Consider the following 21,616-nt stretch of genomic DNA (forward strand, 5'->3'; position numbering starts at 1 on the left):
GCCGGAAGGAGCAGGCCAGGATACGTGGACGAGAGTGGAAATTAGAGAATGTGAAGAGTAGATAAGAAATAACTGCGGAAATTATAGAGGAGAAATTCAATGGATTTTGTAGGTAACATCATAGAAGCGTGGTGGCAATGGAAGGTCTCGATAGAAGTTGGTGATTTATAAAATCCAAGCTGAATCAATGAAGACAAAATTATGTATTATTCTGTAAAACTAATCATCATCGTTCCTTACGTTTTTTCAGTCTCCACCTGACGACACGCCTCCCACTTATGACGACGTGGTGGAAAAGCTGCCCTCTTACCAGGACGCCCTAAAGATGTCTGGCACGGTATGTTTTTTCACCTTATCCATAATTCCTGAACTAGATTTTCATCCCGGAATTGTTTCATGGCCAAATGTCAAAATGCTAAGAGGGAGAGAAGCTTGACGCATTAGACCAGTGGTTCTCAAATTGGGAACTGCGACTTCCAGATAGAGAGAGAGAGAGAGAGAGAGAGAGAGAGAGAGAGAGAGAGAGAGAGAGAGAGAGAGAGAGAGAGAGAGAGAGAGAGATTTCTTCCCTCACACATTACAAATACATAGGTTATGACAAAGCAGCTTATAAAAAAGAACGTTCACAAGGCCGTTCCCTAAAAGAAATAGAACTAGGAAGGATGGCCAATCTAACTATCCTGTTATCTTGATGCTCCTCTTTTAATTTCAAAACAGTTCACGTCGCAGGAAGGTGGGAGGACAGAAGCAGAAAGAGTTTCAGAGTTCACCAATGAAAGTGCATTTCGAAGCAGAGCAGGATAGGGTTGAAATAAAGTCTTGTGCAGTGAGGCAGCGGGAAGGGGAGGCATGCATTTAGCAAGTTCAGAAGAGCAGTAACGAAGGAAATAATGATAGGAGATAGTAAGGGATGCAACTTTGCCCGGGGTAAGAGATCTGTTAAAGGCGGGAACATTCTGTGTGTGTGTGTGTGTGTGTGTGTGTGTGTGTGTGTACATGCATCTATCTTTCTACATAACACACTTACACACACAAAAGACGATAAGATATAAATATAGTGTAATGTGCAGTTTAACAAATGGCGCGATGCACATTCCAGCATGAAAGTGAAGAGGGATTTACCAACCCTGGCTTTGAGGAGGATGAAGCCTCCTCACTTACACCCACAGCACACAAAGATTCACTTAACAGTGGCGCCGTCGTCCTCTCCCAGACCAAAGCAACTTTCCAAGCCAAAGCACTGGATCACACCAACTCTTCAGCTTTGCGTAGTGGTGCTGGAGACGTCAACGATACAGAAACGAATGAAAGGGAGAAATCTAGCAGTACCACGCCACAAATAACAGAGGAGCAGCGAGATTTGGGAACACAGCCCATTGAGCAACTGCTGCACAACGCCCTGCAGGATCAGCACACCACCACCACTTAACGAGGACCCAACCGTAGGGGCGTTAGCTATTTTTCTTGCAGTCTGTACTTGATTATGTATACATGTAGTACATTAGATATACATATTTTATATTACAAATGTATAGTAGTATAAGTAGTATGTAATAGTAGTAGTAGTAGTAGTAGTAGTAGTAGTAGTACATAGTAGCTGCATTGGCGGTGATGGTGTGGCTGTGGTGGTAGCGTCACCTGTGATGATTGTATATGCATGAGATAGTAAGATGTAGGATATTTATAGGCGCCCGCGTCCTATAATGTCGCGAAAAACGATCACGGGAGGAAGGAATGGAAAGCTTTCCTCGGGACATTCCGCAAAATAAGAGAGAAGCGGATTTCTTCTGTTTATAATATTTGCTTTTTTTTTTTTTTTATATTGTGTATTTTTTTATTTTATTTTATTTTCATTTTTTTTTTTTTTTTTACTCTTTCATTTTTTTTTTTCTGTTCATGTTTTAAATCACTTTTAAATTATTTGGTTTTCACTGCATCTTGTGTTTATCATATTTCGCTTTCTGCTCTCTTGGACGTCTCTTATATCGTACAGAAAAATATAAATACTTTGCGCAGTAGCGTTATTACTGGAGCTATTATTAACTTAAGGTGAAAGAAAACTATATAAAGAAACCTTAAAAAAAAAAAAAAAAAAGTTGCAGATGTTTCATTAGTCCTTTAAACCCATCAGTACCTTAGCACGACACCTAAATCGCATAGCCTAGCTGAATCAAGCCTGCATTTGTGTTACAGTAATTATCACCTTTCTGCTTTGTGGGGCATTGCATGATAAAGTGTGTTGGCAGCAAAGTTTTCTGCAATAGGGATGTGACGTGGAGGTAAATGAAACACTGTGTGAACCAGATGGGTGTGTTTGAAGCTTCAGGGGTTAAATTGCATTGTGCACGCATTAGTGGTTTGGGGATGGTAAAGTTGACTCGTATTTTTAATTTAGTGTTGTGCTGAGAAGCGAGGAGAGAAGAGATGAGGAGGAGGAGGAGTAGGGTTAGAGGAGAAGAAAGATGACATAAGGAAAAGAGGAGGAGGAGAAGGGGAAGAAGAGAAGGAAGAGGAGGAGGAAGATAAGTTGAGAAAAGGAGGAGGAAGAGGAAGAGAATGAGGAGGAGGAGGAGGAGGGGTGAAACTACCAGAAATTAAGGAAGGAGGAGAAAAAGGAGGAGGAGGAGAGGTCAGATGGACTAGTAGGAAGGGAGGAGGAGGAGGAGGAGGAGAAGCAAGGAGAGGAGAGAAGAGGAGGAGGGGGAGAAGAGGAGGAGGCAGGTATAATATACAGTTTCGTAATCAAACTGAGCACTTTTCAATTCCCTTGTGTCTCCCCTGTCTTTCAATCAATGTCTCTCAGTAATTTCAATATTTTGAGTCATATATTCAAGTACAGGTGAATTTCTTTGGCTTTCCTTAGTTTCCTTAATGTTATTAACCTAATCTGACTTCAAATACACGTTGACAAGTTAATTCAAAGATGTGACCTCAAATATTCAAATTTTTCAAGTGAAATACATTGAGTTTAAATACTTGTTGACAGGTTAGTTTATTCTCTCACTCGTCAATCTCCTCCTTTAGAATGATGCAGTCAGCCAGCATTAATATAAACAATTAAAACGAACAAATAAAATAAAGTTATTACCAACGAAAACTCTAAATTTATTTTCTGAATGTATTATCACCAGTAATTAAAGCGAATCATACTTTCTTTTTATCATTTCAAATGAAACGAAAAAAAAATAACGGCATTTGAAATTACAATAATGATAAAAACAAAATGAACACATAAAACAAAAACGCCACTTAAGAAAAAAAAAACTAGATAGAATTTCTGTTGTGTTTTTCACTAATAATTAATGCGAATCATGAATTTTCAATGCCACGTGTGGCGGTTGGGAAGCGTCCTTTGTGTGGCCCGCTGGGCGGGGAAGGGAACTTGCCATCATGGCTGCGTTACTTCATGAAAAGAGGAAGATATTATGAGAAAAAAGTAAGTATGATGAAGTGAAGCTGGTATTCTCGTTCTTGTTGGAGATTTGTGGGCCTTGCAGGCTGTGATGTCACAGCCTCTAGTGCCCTGAAGGTACTGGTTATCTGGTTAGATTCTGGTGAGCTATCCTGTCTTCTGGAGGAAGATGTGTTTGTCTTGAAGGCCAGGCTCTTGGGAATCACCCAGTAGGCCTGCAAGTGATGGCCTGTGAATATGAAGTGGTGCCACTGAGTGGAGGAGAGCAGTGCGGTGGGAGTGGTGGCGGGTGTTCTGGTGGAAGTGACTGCTGTGTGGGGGCACCAGGGGTAATGAGGGGTGTCCGCCAGGCCTAGCTTGTGCATGTGGGCATTGAGGTAGCAGTGTCCTATCCTGAGTCTGTTGACTGCAGTGTCTAGGACACGGCTGGGGAGTGAGTCCATTAGTGGTGTGTGCCATGTCTGCTGTCTCCACGTGTGTGTTGTAGGGCGTCTGTCAGGTGTCTTTCTCAGTGTAAGTTATAGTCCTTCCGTAGGTTGGTCTGTAGGTCAGTCTGGCCAGTGGAAAGGTCTATGGGAGAAGGGTGGGAGTGCGCCTCATTTGCTTCTGTCAGCCACAGTGTTGCCCACAATGCCGGTGTGGGAGGGGACAGTTGGTATTTTTGGTGGTGGATTTGTAGGCAAAGGGAGTGGCGTGGCTTGGGGGAGTAGCACTAGATGAGCGTGACTACGCAAGGGGGAAGGGGTGACTGGTAGCAAACTTTAGGCCCTCCTTAATGGCGAACAGTTCTGCTGTAAGGATAGAGGCAGTGGTTGGCAACCTCCAGGCTGCAGCAGTGGAGAGTGATGGACTGAAAGTAGCTGGGCTGCTGGGGGAACACTGAGATAAAACTAGCCTACTGTTTTCCTGAAGAAACTTTTTTTTTTTCCTTGTAGTTTTCGGCCTGTTTTGAATTTGTATGTTGTTTTTTCCTTCAAATCATTAGGTTTTATTTTTACCCCCACCCCTGACCTCCCATCAGAGACGTAATGTTTTGTGGTAAAAACGAAAAGCAGATTAATGCAGAACTGACCAAAATCTACCAGAAAAAAAAAAATAGTTTCGTTTGTGCAAATAAGTAACAGCACCAACACTCACTGGCAATGTTCCTTCCCAGAGGACTTACCTGCTTCTTACCTGGCTGCTGCTTGCCCATGGCTACCAGTTGGCTGTCATCACCACCACCTAACACAAACTAATGAAACTAACCTAAACCAACCAAACTAACTTATCTAATCTAACCTAACCTAACCTAACCAAACAACTCAACTAACCTAACCAAGCTAACAGTCTAACTAAGCTAACAACCTAACCTAACCAAACTAACCTAACCTAACTGGCAAGGCTAAGAAATGAATATGAAGTCGTTGCCTTATTTATCTTTGTAAAATCTGACAATGTATTGGAAATAATTGAGGTGACACCCACCACAGATGGACTTTTTCTTCAGACTAATTCAGATATTTCAAATTGAGCTGCCTCTCCCTCCACAGGATAAAATAAAATGCTACGATTGGCTATATTAATCCTGTATTTTATTTTTTAATTTTATTTTATTTTTTTTTTTTTTTATGTAGGAAGGACACTGGCCAAGGGCAACAAAAATCCAATAAAAAATTATGCCCACTGAAATGCCAGTCGGCCAGCAGTTGCATTCTCAAACAAAGAACCAGTCACTTTGACTAATTTTGTGCTTGCACAACAAAAATGACAGGCATGCACAGGTGAACACACCTTCACCAGGGTAGGTCAGTGCCTGCCTATCCATCACACATGAGGGTATGTCACTTGCCAGTGTTGTCATGGCAGCAAGTGAGCTTGCTTCTCCAAGAACATAAATCTTTAAAAATTGCAATCAGGATTGAAAGCAATTTGTGGTGGGTATATATATATATATATATATATATATATATATATATATATATATATATATATATATATATATATATATATATATATGGGGTTCATATTACTCAGAATAAGAGGCTCTATCTGATGACAAGGGTAAGAAAAGCCATATTGAGATTGGTGGAAGAATAAAAGAATACCCAATTTTCAACTAATTTTATTTAAGCATTTGTAGCTTTGTGAAAGGTATTGCATACTGCATTATATTCAGCAACAATAACTTATACAGATACAGTAAATATTAAACTTGGAGGAGAATGCTAGCTTTATTTCAAAATTACCCAATAGTTGCACCAACTGATGGGGATGGTGGGGGGGGTGATGGGAGACAAGAACCATCAGTGTAAATATGTAAGGTTTTGTAGTATGTTTATTATAGTGTAAGGAGGTTCTGCCCAGCACTGGGCAGTCAACCTTGGACCATGGTGTCTGGGTGGAACCCCCAAGAGACTACTGAAGAGAGAGGGAACCAAGGACCCAATGGAGAGGTTTTCTCCAGAGTGAGAAAGGAGGATGGGGTGACCCAGTGGGTAGCAAAAGAGAGGGCTCTGTGTTCAAAAGGGGCATGGTATTAATTTTAGTAAGAGACAAGAGTGTGAGAGGTACGAGTAAATGACTGGAGGTTAGTTTAATAATTCTGCTTGGTGATATTCTGAGGAAGGGAGAAAAGTAATAGGGGTTTAGTTTAATTTTGGTGATGGATGAGAGGGTGAGTGGGAAGTGTTGCTGACTGACACATAGTTTATCAAATAATACAAGCATATACACAACATTCTTAAAAATGTTCCACATTAAAATATACTAAACATGAAGTTACACCACATTTTATGAAAGTATAAATTACAAATGGTCAAAATGAAGACTTGTTTGGCTATGGCTTGTTTGCTTACTTTGTCTTGTGTGTTGTGCATGTAGATGCTTATAAAGATCTCATGCATTATTGTGTCTTGTTAATTGTTTCATATTTATTTTATTTTCATTTATTTTATTTTATTTATTTTTCAATGTTTTTTCCAGTATTTTTTTTTAGTATTTTTAACTTTTTTCAGTGTTTTAGTGCAATTTTTTCATTGTTTTTTAGTGCAGTCTCTCTCTCTCTCTCTCTCTCTCTCTCTCTCTCTCTCTCTCTCTCTCTCTCTCTCTCTCTCTCTCTCTCTCTCTCTCTCTCTCTCTCTCTCTCTCTCTCTCTCGAAATTACACAGAAAACACACCTTCCTTCTCGCCCTCATGTGGTAGGGAAGCAGAAATCACATGCTAATATTTCCACCATCCCCTCTCAGCCATTACCTCTCCCTCTAGGCTGCATGGGTCTCACGATGCACTGGAAGGCAGACAAAGCATGGACACAATGGTGGACCCAACGGGCAGGCTGGGAGAGTGCTTTGACCTCAAGAACATGCTGGACAAAAGGTGCTTTTTCAAACTGCTGATGATGTCCTCCAGCAGTGGTGCTTTCATCATCACTTCCAAGAAGGTATGTGAGGGTGTACAGGGGGCTTGGGTAGGATGCTGGATGTCAAGAGTAGGATGTGTATTGATTGGATGAAGTATTTGAGGCTGTGGGGTGCTGTGACAGTTTGTAGGATGTGAGAATGTGATGTAAATTGATTGGACGAGATATTTGAAGGTGTGGGAGGCTGTAGGATGCGAGAGTAGGATGCATGAGGATTAGGTGTGCTATTTGAGGCTGTGGGATGCTGTGAAGGGATGTCTGAGGATTGGTTGAGGCTGTGGGATGCTGTGAGGGATTATAGGATGTGTAAGGATTGGGTGAGTTATTTGAGGCTGTGGGATGCTGTGAAGGATTATAGGATGTGTGAGGATTGGGTGAGGTATTTGAGGCTGTGGGATGCTGTGAGGGTTTGTAGGATGTGTAAATAGGATTTAAATTAGTTGGAAGAGATGTTTGTTTATGATTTTATTTAGTTTACAAATTTTCTTTTTATATGTTTGTTTTAAAACAATGGCTTAAATTTTTCTGAAGCAGCACCCCCACTAATTTTAACCATGAGCCACCACTGCTTTCTGCATATCATTTGTGTAGTTTTAAAACAATGGCTTAAATTTTTCTGAAGCAGCACCCCCACTAATTTTAACCATGAGCCACCACTGCTTTCTGCATATCATTTGTGTAAATCTGAAACATAATCAATGCTGATACAGATCCCTGTGGTACTCCACTTGTTACCTTGCTCCAGCTTGAACTATTATCTCTGATTATTTTGTATATTGCTTATTCTCCTTGGAATGACTACTGCTTCCGTATGATAGAGCCATCTCTGTGTGCTGAGTGCATAACAGAGGTGATAGTGTCTGGCATGGAGGCGTACATTCCTCACTTTCTCTTGACTTAACTTTTCCAAACCTTAAATTTAACACAGTCTGTTCCTGTGCTATGATAGAGAGGTGGCCCATAAAAGGTACTTGTGCCTTCCATCACCTGAATCTCACGTGCTTTATATTTCTGCCTGGAATCATGCAAAGTCTTCTCTAACTAGCCGAAAACTCCTTCATTTATAGAAAGTGTCAAAATCTTTCAAGATATAACTCCCCTTCTGATTTCTTGCACCTAGCCAAAAATATTTCTGATAACTTTGCTTCTTCATTTTTCCCTCCCTTTTTTTTTTCAACTTGATGGCACCACTGCCATCTCATCTATTTCTAAAGCTGAACTCTTTGCTCAAACATTTCTAAAAACTACCTTGAATGACTCGTGGCTTTTTCCTGTCTCCTTCACCCTCTGATTACTTCATTCTGCCCATTAAGATACTTCACAGTTATGTTTTCCATGCCCTCACTGGTCTAAACCCTTGGGAAGCTTATGGACCTGATGGAGTCCCTTCTATTGTTCTCTAAAACTGTGCCTGCATGCTTTCACCTTGCCTAGTCAAACTCTTTCAATTCTGTCTATCAACATCTACCTTTCCTTCTTGCTGGAAGTTTGTTTACATTTAGCCTGTTCCTAAAAAGGGTGACCATTCTAATTCCTCAAATTACCGTCCTATTGCCTTAATTTCCTGCCTCTAAAATTTCTGAATTTAACCTCAACAGGAAGATTCTTAATTATCACTTCACAACCTTCTATCTGATTGCCAATATAGGTTCTGTCGAAGCTGCTCTACTGGTAATCTTCTGGCTTTCTTTACTGAGTCTTGGTCATTGCCAATATAGGTTCTGTCGAAGCTGCTCTACTGGTAATCTTCTGACTTTCTTTACTGAGTCTTGGTCATCCTCTTTTAGGGATTTTGGTGAAACTTTCGCTGTTGTCTTAGACATCAAAAGCACTTGATAAAGTCTGGCACAAAGCTCTGACTTCCAACCTATCCTCCTGGAGCTTCTATCTGTTTCTGTAACTTCATAAGTTTCCTCTTTGACCATTCTAGTGCTACTGTGGTAGACAGTCACTATTCTCCTAAGTCTGTTAACCCTAGAACAGTACCATGACTCCACTTGGTTTTGAAAAAGTTCACCATTTTTCCTGCACATATTGTTTCAAGGTGCTGGGGATCAGTTTAGAGTCAGTCTGTCATCAGATCTCGAAGGGGATGAACAGCACTTGTCGCTGGCATTATTCATTCCTTTATATTCTTGGGCTGTGACACCAGGTGGAGTCACACTGCCCATTTATGAAATATAATTGTGAACTACATAGGGGGAAAAATTATTTATAATCCTGTATATGTGATGTATGGAACCTTAGTATCTGTAACTCAGAGTAAATATGTTCTAAAAAGCATGGCAAGAATTACTACCAGCTGTCTGTAGGCCTCTGGAAAGAGTTGGTAGTGACATTACTGAAATGATCCCTAGTGTTCAAGATTTCTGTTGTGTTAACCACCATTGACCATTACTTCCATCACAGGTGTTGTCAAGGGATGCCAGACTGCCTGAGAGGAAAGCTGTCGTCAGCTGCATCTACACCAGTGACTCGCCTGTCCACCCGCACCGCTCCCAGTCAGATGAGCATGAACAGGATCTCTGAGTTTCTGAGGATAATGAGGCAGGGAGTCAGCCAGAGGAGGAAGTGAGAGGCAGGGGTCCTCTTCGGCCTGGCCAATGTTCGGACTTCCACAGCCAGAGGGGGAAGTGAGAGGCAGGGGTCCTCTTTGGCCTGGCCAATGTTCAGACTTCCACAGCCAGAGGGGGAAGTGAGAGGCAAGGGGTCCTCTTCGGCCTGGCCAATGTTCAGACTTCCACAGCCAGAGGGGGAAGTGAGAGGCAGGGGTCCTCTTCGGCCTGGCCAATGTCCAGACTTCCACCTTGCAAGTAGGATAAAGTAATTCTGTTTTTAGCCTTATTCCCAGTAAACATTAATCACTAGTGATCTGTGATTGTTTACCATATTCTCCCATTGCCTCATAAAATAAGAAAACAGTTAAAAGAAAAGTAAAGTTATTTAGTTTTATACTCAATAACCAGTAATTCATCCTTTTTTGGTCTATTCCCTTTTTTATTTTATTCTCTTAAATATGTGACCAGAAATTGGCGCACTAGCTGGGCTGATCAGAGACACACCTCTTATTGATCCTGAAGAAAGGGAGAGAGAGAGAGAGATGCAGGATAACATAATGGTACAGTAATACTAATAATCCATAACCTCTGCAAAGTGGCAGATTGAGAGGCACACCCAGTCCTGCCAGGCAAGGATCTACTGCCTGCTGGGGATCAGTCATGACCACCACCACCACCATTACTACTTGAAAGATGATTCAACTTGGGAACATGCTTCAGGTGTTGCTCCACTGGGAATGTGAAACAGGTGAGAGAGAGAGAGAGAGAGTGTGTATTTACCTAATTGTTACTGAGGAAAAGAGCTATGCTGTCCTAAATTTGTTTATCAGCCCCCCCCCCCCCTCTTTAGTTACTTTATGCAGTTTTGGCTACTGATTCTTTTACGTGTTCCTCCATAATCTCGATTTCAGCACATTTTAATTCTGGACCTTTCCAAGCTGTCTTGTTTTCATGCAGAACCCTGACTGTCTCCTCATTGGCTTTGACTTTCTCCTCTTTATCTCCCACCTTTGCTTGCAGGTCACAAAATTTCCTTTCCAACTCTGCATACCTCCTCCATGATCATCACAGCAGTATTCTTCAATTCTTATTTCTTCACCCGCATACCTCCTCCATGATCACAACAGTATTCTTCAATTCTAATTTCTTCACCTTTATGTGTATATCATCCAACATATTTTCCAGCACTAATACTCCTCTCTATGTAATTTTATTTACAAGTGATTTTTCTTCAGAGCCAAACCAATAAAACTTTCTATTGTCATGGTACAAAATGTTGCAAGGAATTGCTATATAAAGGCTACTGGAAGAAAACTCACAAACATTTTCATATTTTTAATTAACAACTAATTATTTACATTTCTTACAAGTCAATTTCTCACTTGCATTCATCTTCAAATCATTCAGAGTTATTAGGTGTCTTTTTATCTCTTAAACATATTTATTGATCAACGTCATCATTATGAGAAAAAAAAAAAAAAAAAAAAAAAAAAAAAAATATATATATATATATATATATATATATATATATATATATATATATATATATATATATATATACATAAACACAACAAATATTCAATCAGCACAATTAATGCAGTTCGAATAATATACATATCAGCATCACATCAATTACTACAAACATTCCATAAGTGTAAATATTCATACTCCTTATAAACCTATCATACCAAACATAAAACATAAAAAAAAATAAACATCCTAGTCCCTTTAATAAGATAACTGATTTATAGACTACATTAAACTTTCAAGCTCCACTTAAAAGACTTAAGTTATTCTGTCCATCTCGACCCCTCTCTGGTCAGGCCCTCTGGAACCTCTCTCTGTTTGCTACTCTCTGCTACTGAATTATTCCACTGTCTCACACTAATATACAACCGTTTAGGACTGCCTATTTCCTCAGAAAATTATCTTTATTTTCATAACATTTTATATTATAAAATGTTATCTGCCATTCACATTGCTTATTTATGCATGTGATCTGCCCACAGGCATGGTGGTTCATACAGAAGCTAGTCAGAGTGTAAGGAGAGCTTGAAGGTGGAGCGCAAGTGGGCGTGGGTATTATGTTTCTGTATAGGCTGACTTGTCCTTCCTGGTGCCTGATGCCTCCTCATGCCTCCTGACCTACTTTTACCTTCTCAATCACTTTCTCTGCCTTGTCTCTTACATCAGGGTGGTCCAATTTCTTCAACATCTTGGGCCACTTCATCAGTAAATGGTTACAGGGAGGGCCAATATATATATATATATATATATATATATATATATATATATATATATATATATATATAATCCTAGTAATCCCCATTATCATCAGCAGCAGTTGTAAACAAACTGGGCACCACCTTTTTTTCATGGAGCTTCTTTTGAACATTCATTTTTGCTACTGTACTGTTTAATTCAGTCTACACTAACAAACTCTCACTCCATTCTCCCAAACTCCCACACTCACTAACCAATAGCCCATCACTCACTCACCCAGAATCATCCCAAAATTCTCTCTCTCTCTCTCTCTCTCTCTCTCTCTCTCTCTCTCTCTCTCTCTCTCTCTCTCTCTCTCTCTCTCTCTCTCTCTCTCTCTCTCAATGTTTTCACGTTCTCAATGTTTGTTTTCAGGTTCTTTCTCCTGTAACTGGCTGGACAGATCAAATAATTTGTGTTGATAATTTCACAGTAAATAATTAAAGATAAAGATTGCCTTATCAGTTCTTTACTTTCAAGATCCTACAACCTCAACTTTCAACACTGAGGGAAAAAAATTATGATTCTCTGAAATCCTTGCTACACAAACACAAGGCTAGCAAGTGCTGGAAGACTTAGTGTATTAATCTTAACTACACGTAAAGGCTATGCAAATGCATACTGCAAGCTCCAACAAAAGCCATACAATAAAATAAAGGCTGTCGGATATTGACTTTCACAAGGAACAGTCTACTCTACAGTAACCCACAGGCACGCTCCAATCCTCTCTCACTGCAGGAGACAGCCAACCCTCATTGCACACCCATAACCAGTCCTGCATGCCTCAATACCCAAGCCTCTATAGAGGACTTAAATTTTATATGCAACAAACATTGATTACACACCTACACAATGGGTATAAGAATTAGGCTAAATGTTTAATCTGCAGCCTTTGAGAAGTGTTAAAGAAGGAACTGGCTTTATAATACCTGATGGGGCACTTACTGTACCTCAGCAGACAGTAAGGGACAAATCTGGCTTCCGTCTGGTTTCACGAGTCACCAACTAACCTGTGACAACTGTTGCCTTCTAAAACTGTCTATCTTCCGCACATGGGCTTCACTTCACAGCCACGTTCTGTAGTGGAGGTCAAATTACTCACGTTCTGTAGTGGAGGTCAAATTACTAAGAGTAACAATAAAACATACAAGTAAGCCAATAACTCACAAACGAATGGAACACAAGTTACATAGTATTGTTAAACTTCACATCTATGCATATGTGCCACAGTTCGCCACCAGGTACTGTGCATATACCATTAATACTGCAGGACCACTTATACTATTATGGTATTTGGGGCCCTGTGCATAGCTGGTTTACGTCCAATTTAACAGAATGAACCATATTAACAACCTAAAACACTCATAAATCCATGCAACATGGCTGATCTTACTATTGTTGCTAATCTACTAAAATGTAATCTGTAACAGACTATAGATAAATTTTTCAAATGTTTCTCACATACTGCATCTTGATAACAGTGATGGGGATGAGGAGGACCCCAGTGAGAGTGTGGACAGCCACCCTGAGCCCCACAGCCTGCAGGGGACTGGGCTATCCTTCTGGTCAAGTTCTGTCTAATGTCTGATGGCCTCATGTCACAGCAGAAATTGTTGGTCTGGTCATCCCAACCACAGCCCCTCATACTGCTGCTACTGCTCCCATCCGTACAACACTGCTGGCCACACACACAATCACATGCTGCAATTTGTACCCCTACTTGTCTTAATATTATTATTTCTATTTTATTAAATTATTTTTAAGCTCTGGGCAAAACTAGAGTAGGAATGGTATAGAAAGTACACTCATTTTAACTTTCTTGCTACCTAAAAGGTCACTTTCCTTTTTTTTTTTCCCTTTTTACCATAGGACTACTGGACTAAGAATCACCACCTAACCCAACTTAACCTAACCAAACTAACTTAACCTGATCTAACCTAATGAAATAAGCTTAACCTGGTAAATTCATATAAATGCACCTAACATTTTCAGATGAAACTACATTTCTCAGGTAGATTTTGATGTGCTTTGGATGAATCCAGTAACCATTTCTGCAACAAATCAAAGTTTTTTTGTATACACCCCCATACACACACAATGATTTGCAACAAAAACAAACAAAGACTACTCCAAAAACACCAAAGTCTATCAGAAAAATGTGGTTTCATTTTCAAAGCTAACCTGCCTTAATGATAAATTCTTAATGAACAATTTGTGGCGGTAAACATGTACACCATGTTATATGTGACCTAAGTGTTTCACCGTGAACAATGTTTTTTTTGGCCATGAGACGGGTGCAGTTATATATTACCCTAAACCTAATGTAACCAAACAAACTTAACCAAACATGACCAAACTAACCTAATCTAATGAAAATAGGATATAAAGACAGAGACTAACAGACAGCACACCAGACACACATTCAAAATACTCCAAAACACACTCAAAACACCCATAAATATAACAAAACCCATCCAAAAACAAACTTAAAACATCCAGAACACCACACAACACCTGAATATATCCAAAAAAGGTCACCCAAGCACACCCAAAACACACTTTAACATCAAAAACACTCAAAACACCCCTCATCACTTCAAAATACAAAAAAAGAAATTCACCCAGACACACCCAAATCATACTAGAAACATTCAAAACACCCTGGAATACCCACACCCAACACAACCAAAACACATCTAAAATATCCTAGAATACTCACAAAACTCAACCAAACACATTCAGAAAATTCTCATCACTCCAAACTACTCACAGAACATCCAAAGCACACCTAAAACACATTCACGCACACCAAAAACACCCATACCACCACAAAATACACCCAAAACACATTAAAATACATCCAAGACTCCACACACACCATAACTCACCCAAAACACTTAAAAAACACCCAAAATAAACTCTCAACACTTCAATATACCCTCAAACACACCCAAAACACTCCGCAATATACTCAATACACCCAACACATTTAAAACACCCAGAAAACATGAAATATTAAAGAAAAAGGCACCGCAGGAAGGGTAACTAAGCTAAACATTGTCTTCTTGGTATTCACCTGTTATGCCTTCTTCTCCTCCTCCTCCTCCATTTCTCTTATCTTTCTCCTACTACTACTACCTACACACCTGAGTTTGCAAACTGCTGGAAACACCTAAAAAAATGAAAATTACGGTAAATATTGACGAGGAGACACTGGAGCAGAGATTCCCTTGTCGTTGATGACGTCACAGGCGAGCTCCCGCCGGCTCGCTAGGTTACGTAACGTATTTCATTTTGAAATTGACCCCTACAAAAAATGAAGCTAGGCTTGAATGCATTATATATTCTGACTTGACAATTACTTTAATTAATATTCACAATATCAAAACATCTCTAGCCTCAGTAGTTGTAAAGAAATATTATATGAAATATGGAAAAAGTGTTGGAACCTTTGACACCATTAAAAACACTGAGATGTCGACCCATTTCACTTTACGCTGGTAAAATAACACTTAAAAAAATCTGAACTATCTTTTCAAGCATTGCAACGTTAGTTACATGATGAAAAAGAGATTTCATAAAAACAAATAATGACAAAATCACCACTTTTAACGGAACCATAAGCCTATTCAAAGTCCACATACTTAACTGAACAGGAACGCAAAACAATTTAATTATCATAAACGATTTTTTGAAGCAATAAAATCTTCATTAAAGCCTCAAATAAAAAAGCCAAATATCGGGCTGAGTAGAATTCACCGTAAAAACGGCCCTTTATTTACGCAAAAAAAAAAAAAAAAAAACAGCAAATTCATCACAATTACTTAACTGAAGGAAGAAAAACACTCTATAAGCATCGAAATATTTTTAGAACCCATAAAAGCTTACTATACAAGCCAAATAAAATAGTTCAGAAAAATAGAGAAAATATTGGAACCTACAATCAGGCACACGTCCCAATCCATCATGGCGGCCCTCGGCGGCGACTTGAGTAGGGGAGCCGGCCGCTTTGTTACCTCAATTATTCCTTCAGGATACCAAAACCAGGTAATGGCGGATATATATGACTAGTGGATGTGAAGGCTAGTCAAATGCTTCCATATTCTGACATCTTTGGATTACAATAAGAGAGAGACGAAACAAATAATGGCTGAAAACTGACGCTCTGGCTCTACCTCAGCCGACTGGTTGTTTACATAGACGAACTTTCAATATTTCCCTAAATTTCCAACTGTTTCCAGACTCATTCGTAAACAAAAAATAAAAATAAATCAACAACCTCAAAAAAAAAAAAAAAAAAAAAACGAATAATAAAACCTAAATAAACGAGTACAAGACACTATTGGGAGAAGGATAGTGTAGTAGTGAAGGCAGTGTCTGAGGGAAGGCTGGCACCGCTGTACTCACCTTACGTACTCTTGCCTCTCTGGTGCTGCTTGACCATGCTCGGTGCAGGGAGAAGCTGCCGGGAATACGGAAACACTGGTTAATAGAGCGTGTGGAGCAAGACTGAGCAGCCAGCCAGCCCTCTGCCCTCCCTCCTCAGCGCCACCTATACCTGTCACTGTAATCCTCAACCCACCCACTCACACACGCACACGTTGACATGCTATCAAATAATAATTCCAATAATACAAATATCCCCACTTTCTCACTCCCCTTTTCCACCTCAATATCAGTTACCTGATTATGAACGAAAACTTCACTCACTGCTGCACCATGTCACCACAGCAAACACGAACCAGCGCAGAATAGGCTCAACTAAAATGCTTCAACTCTCTCTCTCTCTCTCTCTCTCTCTCTCCTCACGACTGTTTCTGAGAGCCATAAAAATTATTAGCAGGGGTTTCTAGGGTGTTTCTCCTGTTCCTAATATAAAAATGTTGTTATTGTGTCACTAGAACCGTAAAAATACTCTTGAAAACCTGTCACATCGACTTGAACCTTTTAAAAGCAAATTCAAAGACCTTTCAAATTTTAACCCAGTCCATCCTTGAGACGCCATCCGCTTTGCTTATCGTCATTCAGCGCAACGCCGTTCGACTCCGCTCTGCCATATGTGCCGCCCAAGATGAAGGAGAATAGATTGAGGGTGAAAAGGAGGATAGTCTTAATAGATAATGTACAGGGGAAGGACGGGAAAGCCAGGACAGGCCAAGGGGCTATAGATAATGAAGAGGTGGTCGATAGAAGTTATACTGGGAGTGACTGAGTTACTGAGGTGGGGCGGGGGAGCGTGTGTGTGTGTGTGTGTGCGTGTGTGTAGGGGTGTTTTGTAGGGATATAGGGGTCTCTCTCTCTCTCTCTCTCTCTCTCTCTCTCTCTCTCTCTCTCTCTCTCTCTCTCTCTCTCTCTCTCTCTCTCATTTCCTCCCGTCCTGTCCTGTTTCCTCCGTCCCCTTCTTTCTCCCTTTTTCGTACCCTCCGTCCCTCCCCATCCTCAATATTTCCCTCTTCAAATATATACTTCTCTCCGCTTTTTTTTTTTTTTCCCTTCCTCCTCCCTTCGTATCCATCCATTTCCTCTCCCCATCCGTATTTCCCCCTAAACCTAAACTCTCCTTCCTTTCTTCCCTCTTTTTTTTTTCCCTTTTCTTCCGTTTTCGTCTCCATTTTCTCTCCCGATTTGCATTTCATTTTGTCTTATCCTGTTTTTTTCCTTTCCTTCTCCATACAGCTCCCCTTAACCCATTACCCCTTTAACTCTCCTCCCTCCCTTCACTTCCCTCCCCCCCCCCACCACCAATATATTACCTCCCACAGTAATATAAGCAAGCATTATGACCCTCCCCAGTATCCCAGTATCCTCTCAGGCTGATATAAACTCCCCCACCTTAACCACCTATTTCTTAACCTCCCCAATAATGACTCTCCTCTCCCTCCTCTTCCTCCTAATTTTTTCATTAACCTCCTCTGTCGTTTAGTCAATTGGTATCTTCAATTTCAATTAAAAAAAAAAAAAAGAGCTGTATTTATTAATTCTCTCTTGTTTCTCTTCTGCAGATTACCTTCCTCTCTTAATACATCAAGTACATTCTCTCTCTCTCTCTCTCTCTCTCTCTCTCTCTCTCTCTCTCTCTCTCTCTCTCTCTCTCTCTCTCTCTCTCTCTCTCTCTCTCTCTCTCTCTCTCTCTCTCTCTCTCTCTGTATCCTCCAATCTTTGCTTGTCTGTGCCTCTGTCAATTCTGTTAGTTTATCAGATGCACTTCCTGTCTGTCTGCCTATTTCTGTATGTCTGTCTGTCTGTCAGCCTCACAATACAACTTTGGCCTCCTATAAGTTTATTTGTCTATCTGTCTGTATGTCTATTCCTCTCTGCTACAGTACAACTCTGGCCTTGAATAACTCTCTCTCTCTCTCTCTCTCTCTCTCTCTCTCTCTCTCTCTCTCTCTCTCTCTCTCTCTCTCTCTCTCTCTCTCTCTCTCTCTCTCTCTCTCTCTCTCTCTCATTTTTTGTCCTTTTCAATATTTATCCCATTCTTTTTTCCTTCCTATTTTTTTCTCTCATCTTTCCTTTTCATTTATTTTTTTTTGTTTCTCCCTCTTCTTTCTCTTATCTTTTTCCTCCTCCTCCTCGTCTTCCTTTCCTTATCATCACTTCCATTCCTCCATCTTATCTTCCCTTTCTTCCTCCACATTTCCCATTCCCTTCTCCTCCACCTCCTTCTCCTCCTCCTCCTCTCCAACAGTCACTACAATGTTGCCGCGAGGGAGAGCAGAGAGACTAGTATGATTAGCAAAGATAGATAGATAGATAATTCCAATAACTAGCATGGTTCAAAGCACACACACACACACACACACACACACACACACTACGGATATGAAATTTCATGTGTGTGTGTGTGTGTCCTTATCAGAAACTCATTAATACTTGTGACTTTCTTCATCATTCCATAATGCCATTTGTGAGATGAGAACTAGAAAATACTTTTGAGGTTTATTTTGTAAGATTTCTCACTGACTGATGAATGTTACAAGGCATTGTGACTCATAAGGTCTTAGGTTTGAGATCATAAAACGGAATAGCAATGCTTTCCAAAAAATTCAATAAAAGTTAGTCCCAAAGTTCTAATTGCAAATGGATCAAAATTAGAGTTAATAAATTAACAGAAATCTAGCATAATCTATATACCAGGTTGGTAATTCCATATAGGGTGGCCCAGACAAAGATCCAACAACTCATACACACATCATTCACTCATTCACACTCTTAGCCCTGTTGGACCCTGGTGGATAGGGGTAGTCTCATGGATCTCTAAGCTCCCAGGAGCTTAGACAAAAAAAAAAAAAAAAAAGTTACATTATTTTCTGCACATGCTATGTATATCTTTATAAGGTACTTACTTTTGACTCAAGCATTACAGGCTAGGTGGATTAGGATGCCCTCAAGAGGGTGATTTTTATATACATAGTGACAATTAACATTTTATTATGTCCTCAGGATACAAATGAACTCTCATGAGGAGCGAAGGCGTCGCATGGAAGAAACCGTTACACAGGGAGGTTAGAAGAACACGTCACCTGAAAGTTTAGCTACGAAGCCATGCCGGGGTCAGCATATGAGTGTTCTGGATAGTGCTTCCGTCTGCCAGAGTCCATGACCTGTGGCATTCAAATCACTGCTCAGCTTCAACAGTGGCATTATCAGTGGCCACAAAAGGTAACCTTTGAAAAGCAGCTTGGTGTAGATTTTTTATGTATATGTTGTATTTACTTGGGCAATTTGATAATTTTTCATGAAGTATTTGTTTTCTGTGTAATGAATGTAGGGAGTAAAAGATGAAAGTTGCATGTGCTTGGAAGACGAGGGGTTTTAAATTATATCATTTAGCACATAGGACCAACAACATGATGCTGAAGACTGAAATCCAAGCTGCACGGATCTCTGGCAACAGGAGGCAACATAGTTTTTCTGCAGATTATTGGTTGACTTTAATGTAAAAATAAAGCCAAGAGCAGAACACTCAGATACTGAGGCAACATCGATAAACAAGAGAAGCCGGGACAAGTCCCAGCCGGGCTGGATGTCACAACAATAGGCTACAGTAAATCTTATAGGTAATTACTACTGTAATGATGGATAAGCACCTTATCCTGTGAAATAATGCCATGTTAGTGTGGAAAAAAAACTAATACTCAATTTTTTGTAACAAATTTTGGTAATATCCTTCCATCATGATAGCCATGATGTTTCAATCATCCATCCCGGCTAAGAAAGTTTGAGACGAAGATTGGCATCGAGCACCGCCTGGGATCACAACCGAGGACAAACTGTCCTTGTGGGGTGTGGCAGCTTACCAGCATGAGGTTACCTGCCATAAGCACCTCCACATTAAACATTTTTTCTTATTTCCACTGCACCTGTGAAGAGAGCTGAACATATGTTCATTGTGTCACCTACTCCTTTGGATGCCAGATCAATAATTGTATATGAAAGCCAAGTTTTGGAGGGCATTAATTACCTTTCTCTCTCTCTCTCTCTCTCTCTCTCTCTCTCTCTTTTTTTTTTTATATAAGAATTGGTCAAGAGATTTACTCTATCAGAGCCTCAACCAAAAAAAACCCACACTTTTCAGTCTTCCTTGTCCCCATTCACACCACCACCACCACCATCACTCTGATGAACATTTTTGAGAAGTATCTTGCAACAGCAGTCTTAAAAATGTACAAATAATTAAATGTATGTATAAACATTTTCTTTAGTGGGCTGTGAATAAAATTCTCTATTTTTTGCAATCACTGCTAATTCTTACTGAAGAATAACACCATGGAATTTTTTCTAGTTTCAGAGGTGTATGTGAATGAGTTTGAGGGAACCCACTGATTGTTTAGAAAGGCAATTACATGTCTCGAAACCAGTCTTTATATATATGCATATAGGTATGTATATGCATACTTGAATTTCCCGAGAAGCGTACCTCAGGCAGCACCGGTCAGACAACAGCATGACGTTCAGGTCACTGTCCTCCTGATACGGGTCACAGGTCAGGTGCAATGACTCCATTACCCTGATGTGCTGGCCTGGCCTTGCCACACATGACTGCATCCTTTGGTCATGAAGGAAATTAATTACACTGTCATAACTGATGGATTACCTTTGCCAGCCAGTTTGTCATGAGATTATTTTAAAAAGTAAGGTACTAACAAGTAATACAATTCACAAAATTTAACGCTGCACCAATGTAACTCACAAAAAATATGAATAGAAAAATGGAGTCTTAAGTAGCATTCTTCTTTGCACCTGACCTAAACTGACCCGGCAAAACAGGTCATCAGCTTCCCCTCACTAATGACCCCAGGGCGACAGATCTCTCCTCATTGTTGTGATGAATGCATTAACATTTAAACAAAATCTGCTGTGTGCAAGGATAGTGCTTTATGGCATGACACACTGTGTGGAGCAGGCAAGGAGTACACGTAAGGAGTACCACCACCAGTCTTTGTCGACCCTGCAGTGCTTTGTAGTAAATGTCAACGTTCTCTCTAAAGTATTTTTGATGCTTTTATCATTAATATCACAGTCCTTTTGTCCTCATGTCTTGCATCAGCATTGTTTACCACATTAGTAGATTTAAGTCAGAAAAAAAAATAAATAAATAAAAGTTATCAGTATGACCAGGGTTCCAGCTTAGTCATCATATTTACTGGTTTATAAGTGTCATAACATTAAAAAGTAAATAATAATAATAATAATAATAATAATAATAATAATAATAATAATAATAATCTTCATTACACAACACACAGGCTGTCTATGGAAATCCTGGAGGAACGTTGTAAACGTCAAGGAAAGGTGGTGATGTTAAGTGGGAATTCGAAGAGTAGTAGTTTATCTACACCATTTTGGTAATATTCTGGGATTGTTCAGTGGAAATTTTTGATTGAATATATTGTCTGTAATTTTATCAGAAAGGTTAAAAGCTCTGCCAGGCTGAGTTGCATGGGGCAGGAGTGGCAACATGTATAGGGGTGGTGCTGGTTG

The 21,616-nt window shown here is 39.9% G+C and overlaps 2 protein-coding genes across 6 annotated transcripts in view; both read left to right on the top strand.

The window, feature by feature from the left end:
• The window catches only part of LOC135107053 (uncharacterized), an 8,624-nt gene extending 6,527 nt beyond the window's left edge, over window positions 1–2,097 (top strand). For both annotated transcript variants that reach the window (XM_064016642.1, XM_064016643.1), the window contains 2 exons: window positions 251–337; window positions 1,100–2,097. In XM_064016642.1, the coding sequence (XP_063872712.1) occupies window positions 251–337; window positions 1,100–1,429 (417 nt within the window). In that variant the 3' untranslated portion in view covers window positions 1,430–2,097. The remainder of the gene's footprint in view (window positions 1–250; window positions 338–1,099) is intronic.
• A 1,220-nt stretch (window positions 2,098–3,317) lies between these two features.
• Window positions 3,318–20,370, top strand: LOC135107054 (uncharacterized). 4 transcript variants are annotated; one of them, XM_064016644.1, is made up of 6 exons: window positions 3,318–3,436; window positions 6,659–6,833; window positions 9,222–9,625; window positions 9,967–10,118; window positions 13,114–15,679; window positions 19,076–20,370. In XM_064016644.1, exons 1-3 carry the CDS (start codon window positions 3,426–3,428, stop codon window positions 9,339–9,341), a joined length of 306 nt encoding a protein of 101 aa, XP_063872714.1. In that variant the 5' UTR covers window positions 3,318–3,425; the 3' UTR covers window positions 9,342–9,625; window positions 9,967–10,118; window positions 13,114–15,679; window positions 19,076–20,370. The 4 variants fall into 4 exon arrangements, with proteins under 4 accessions (XP_063872714.1, XP_063872715.1, XP_063872716.1 ...); XM_064016645.1 differs by lacking the exon at window positions 13,114–15,679; XM_064016646.1 differs by lacking the exons at window positions 13,114–15,679; window positions 19,076–20,370 and adding an exon at window positions 11,380–12,093.
• The last annotated feature ends 1,246 nt before the right edge of the window (window positions 20,371–21,616 follow it).

The sequence above is a fragment of the Scylla paramamosain genome, chromosome 14 (assembly GCF_035594125.1).
Source record: "Scylla paramamosain isolate STU-SP2022 chromosome 14, ASM3559412v1, whole genome shotgun sequence".
Lineage (NCBI taxonomy): Eukaryota > Metazoa > Arthropoda > Malacostraca > Decapoda > Portunidae > Scylla > Scylla paramamosain.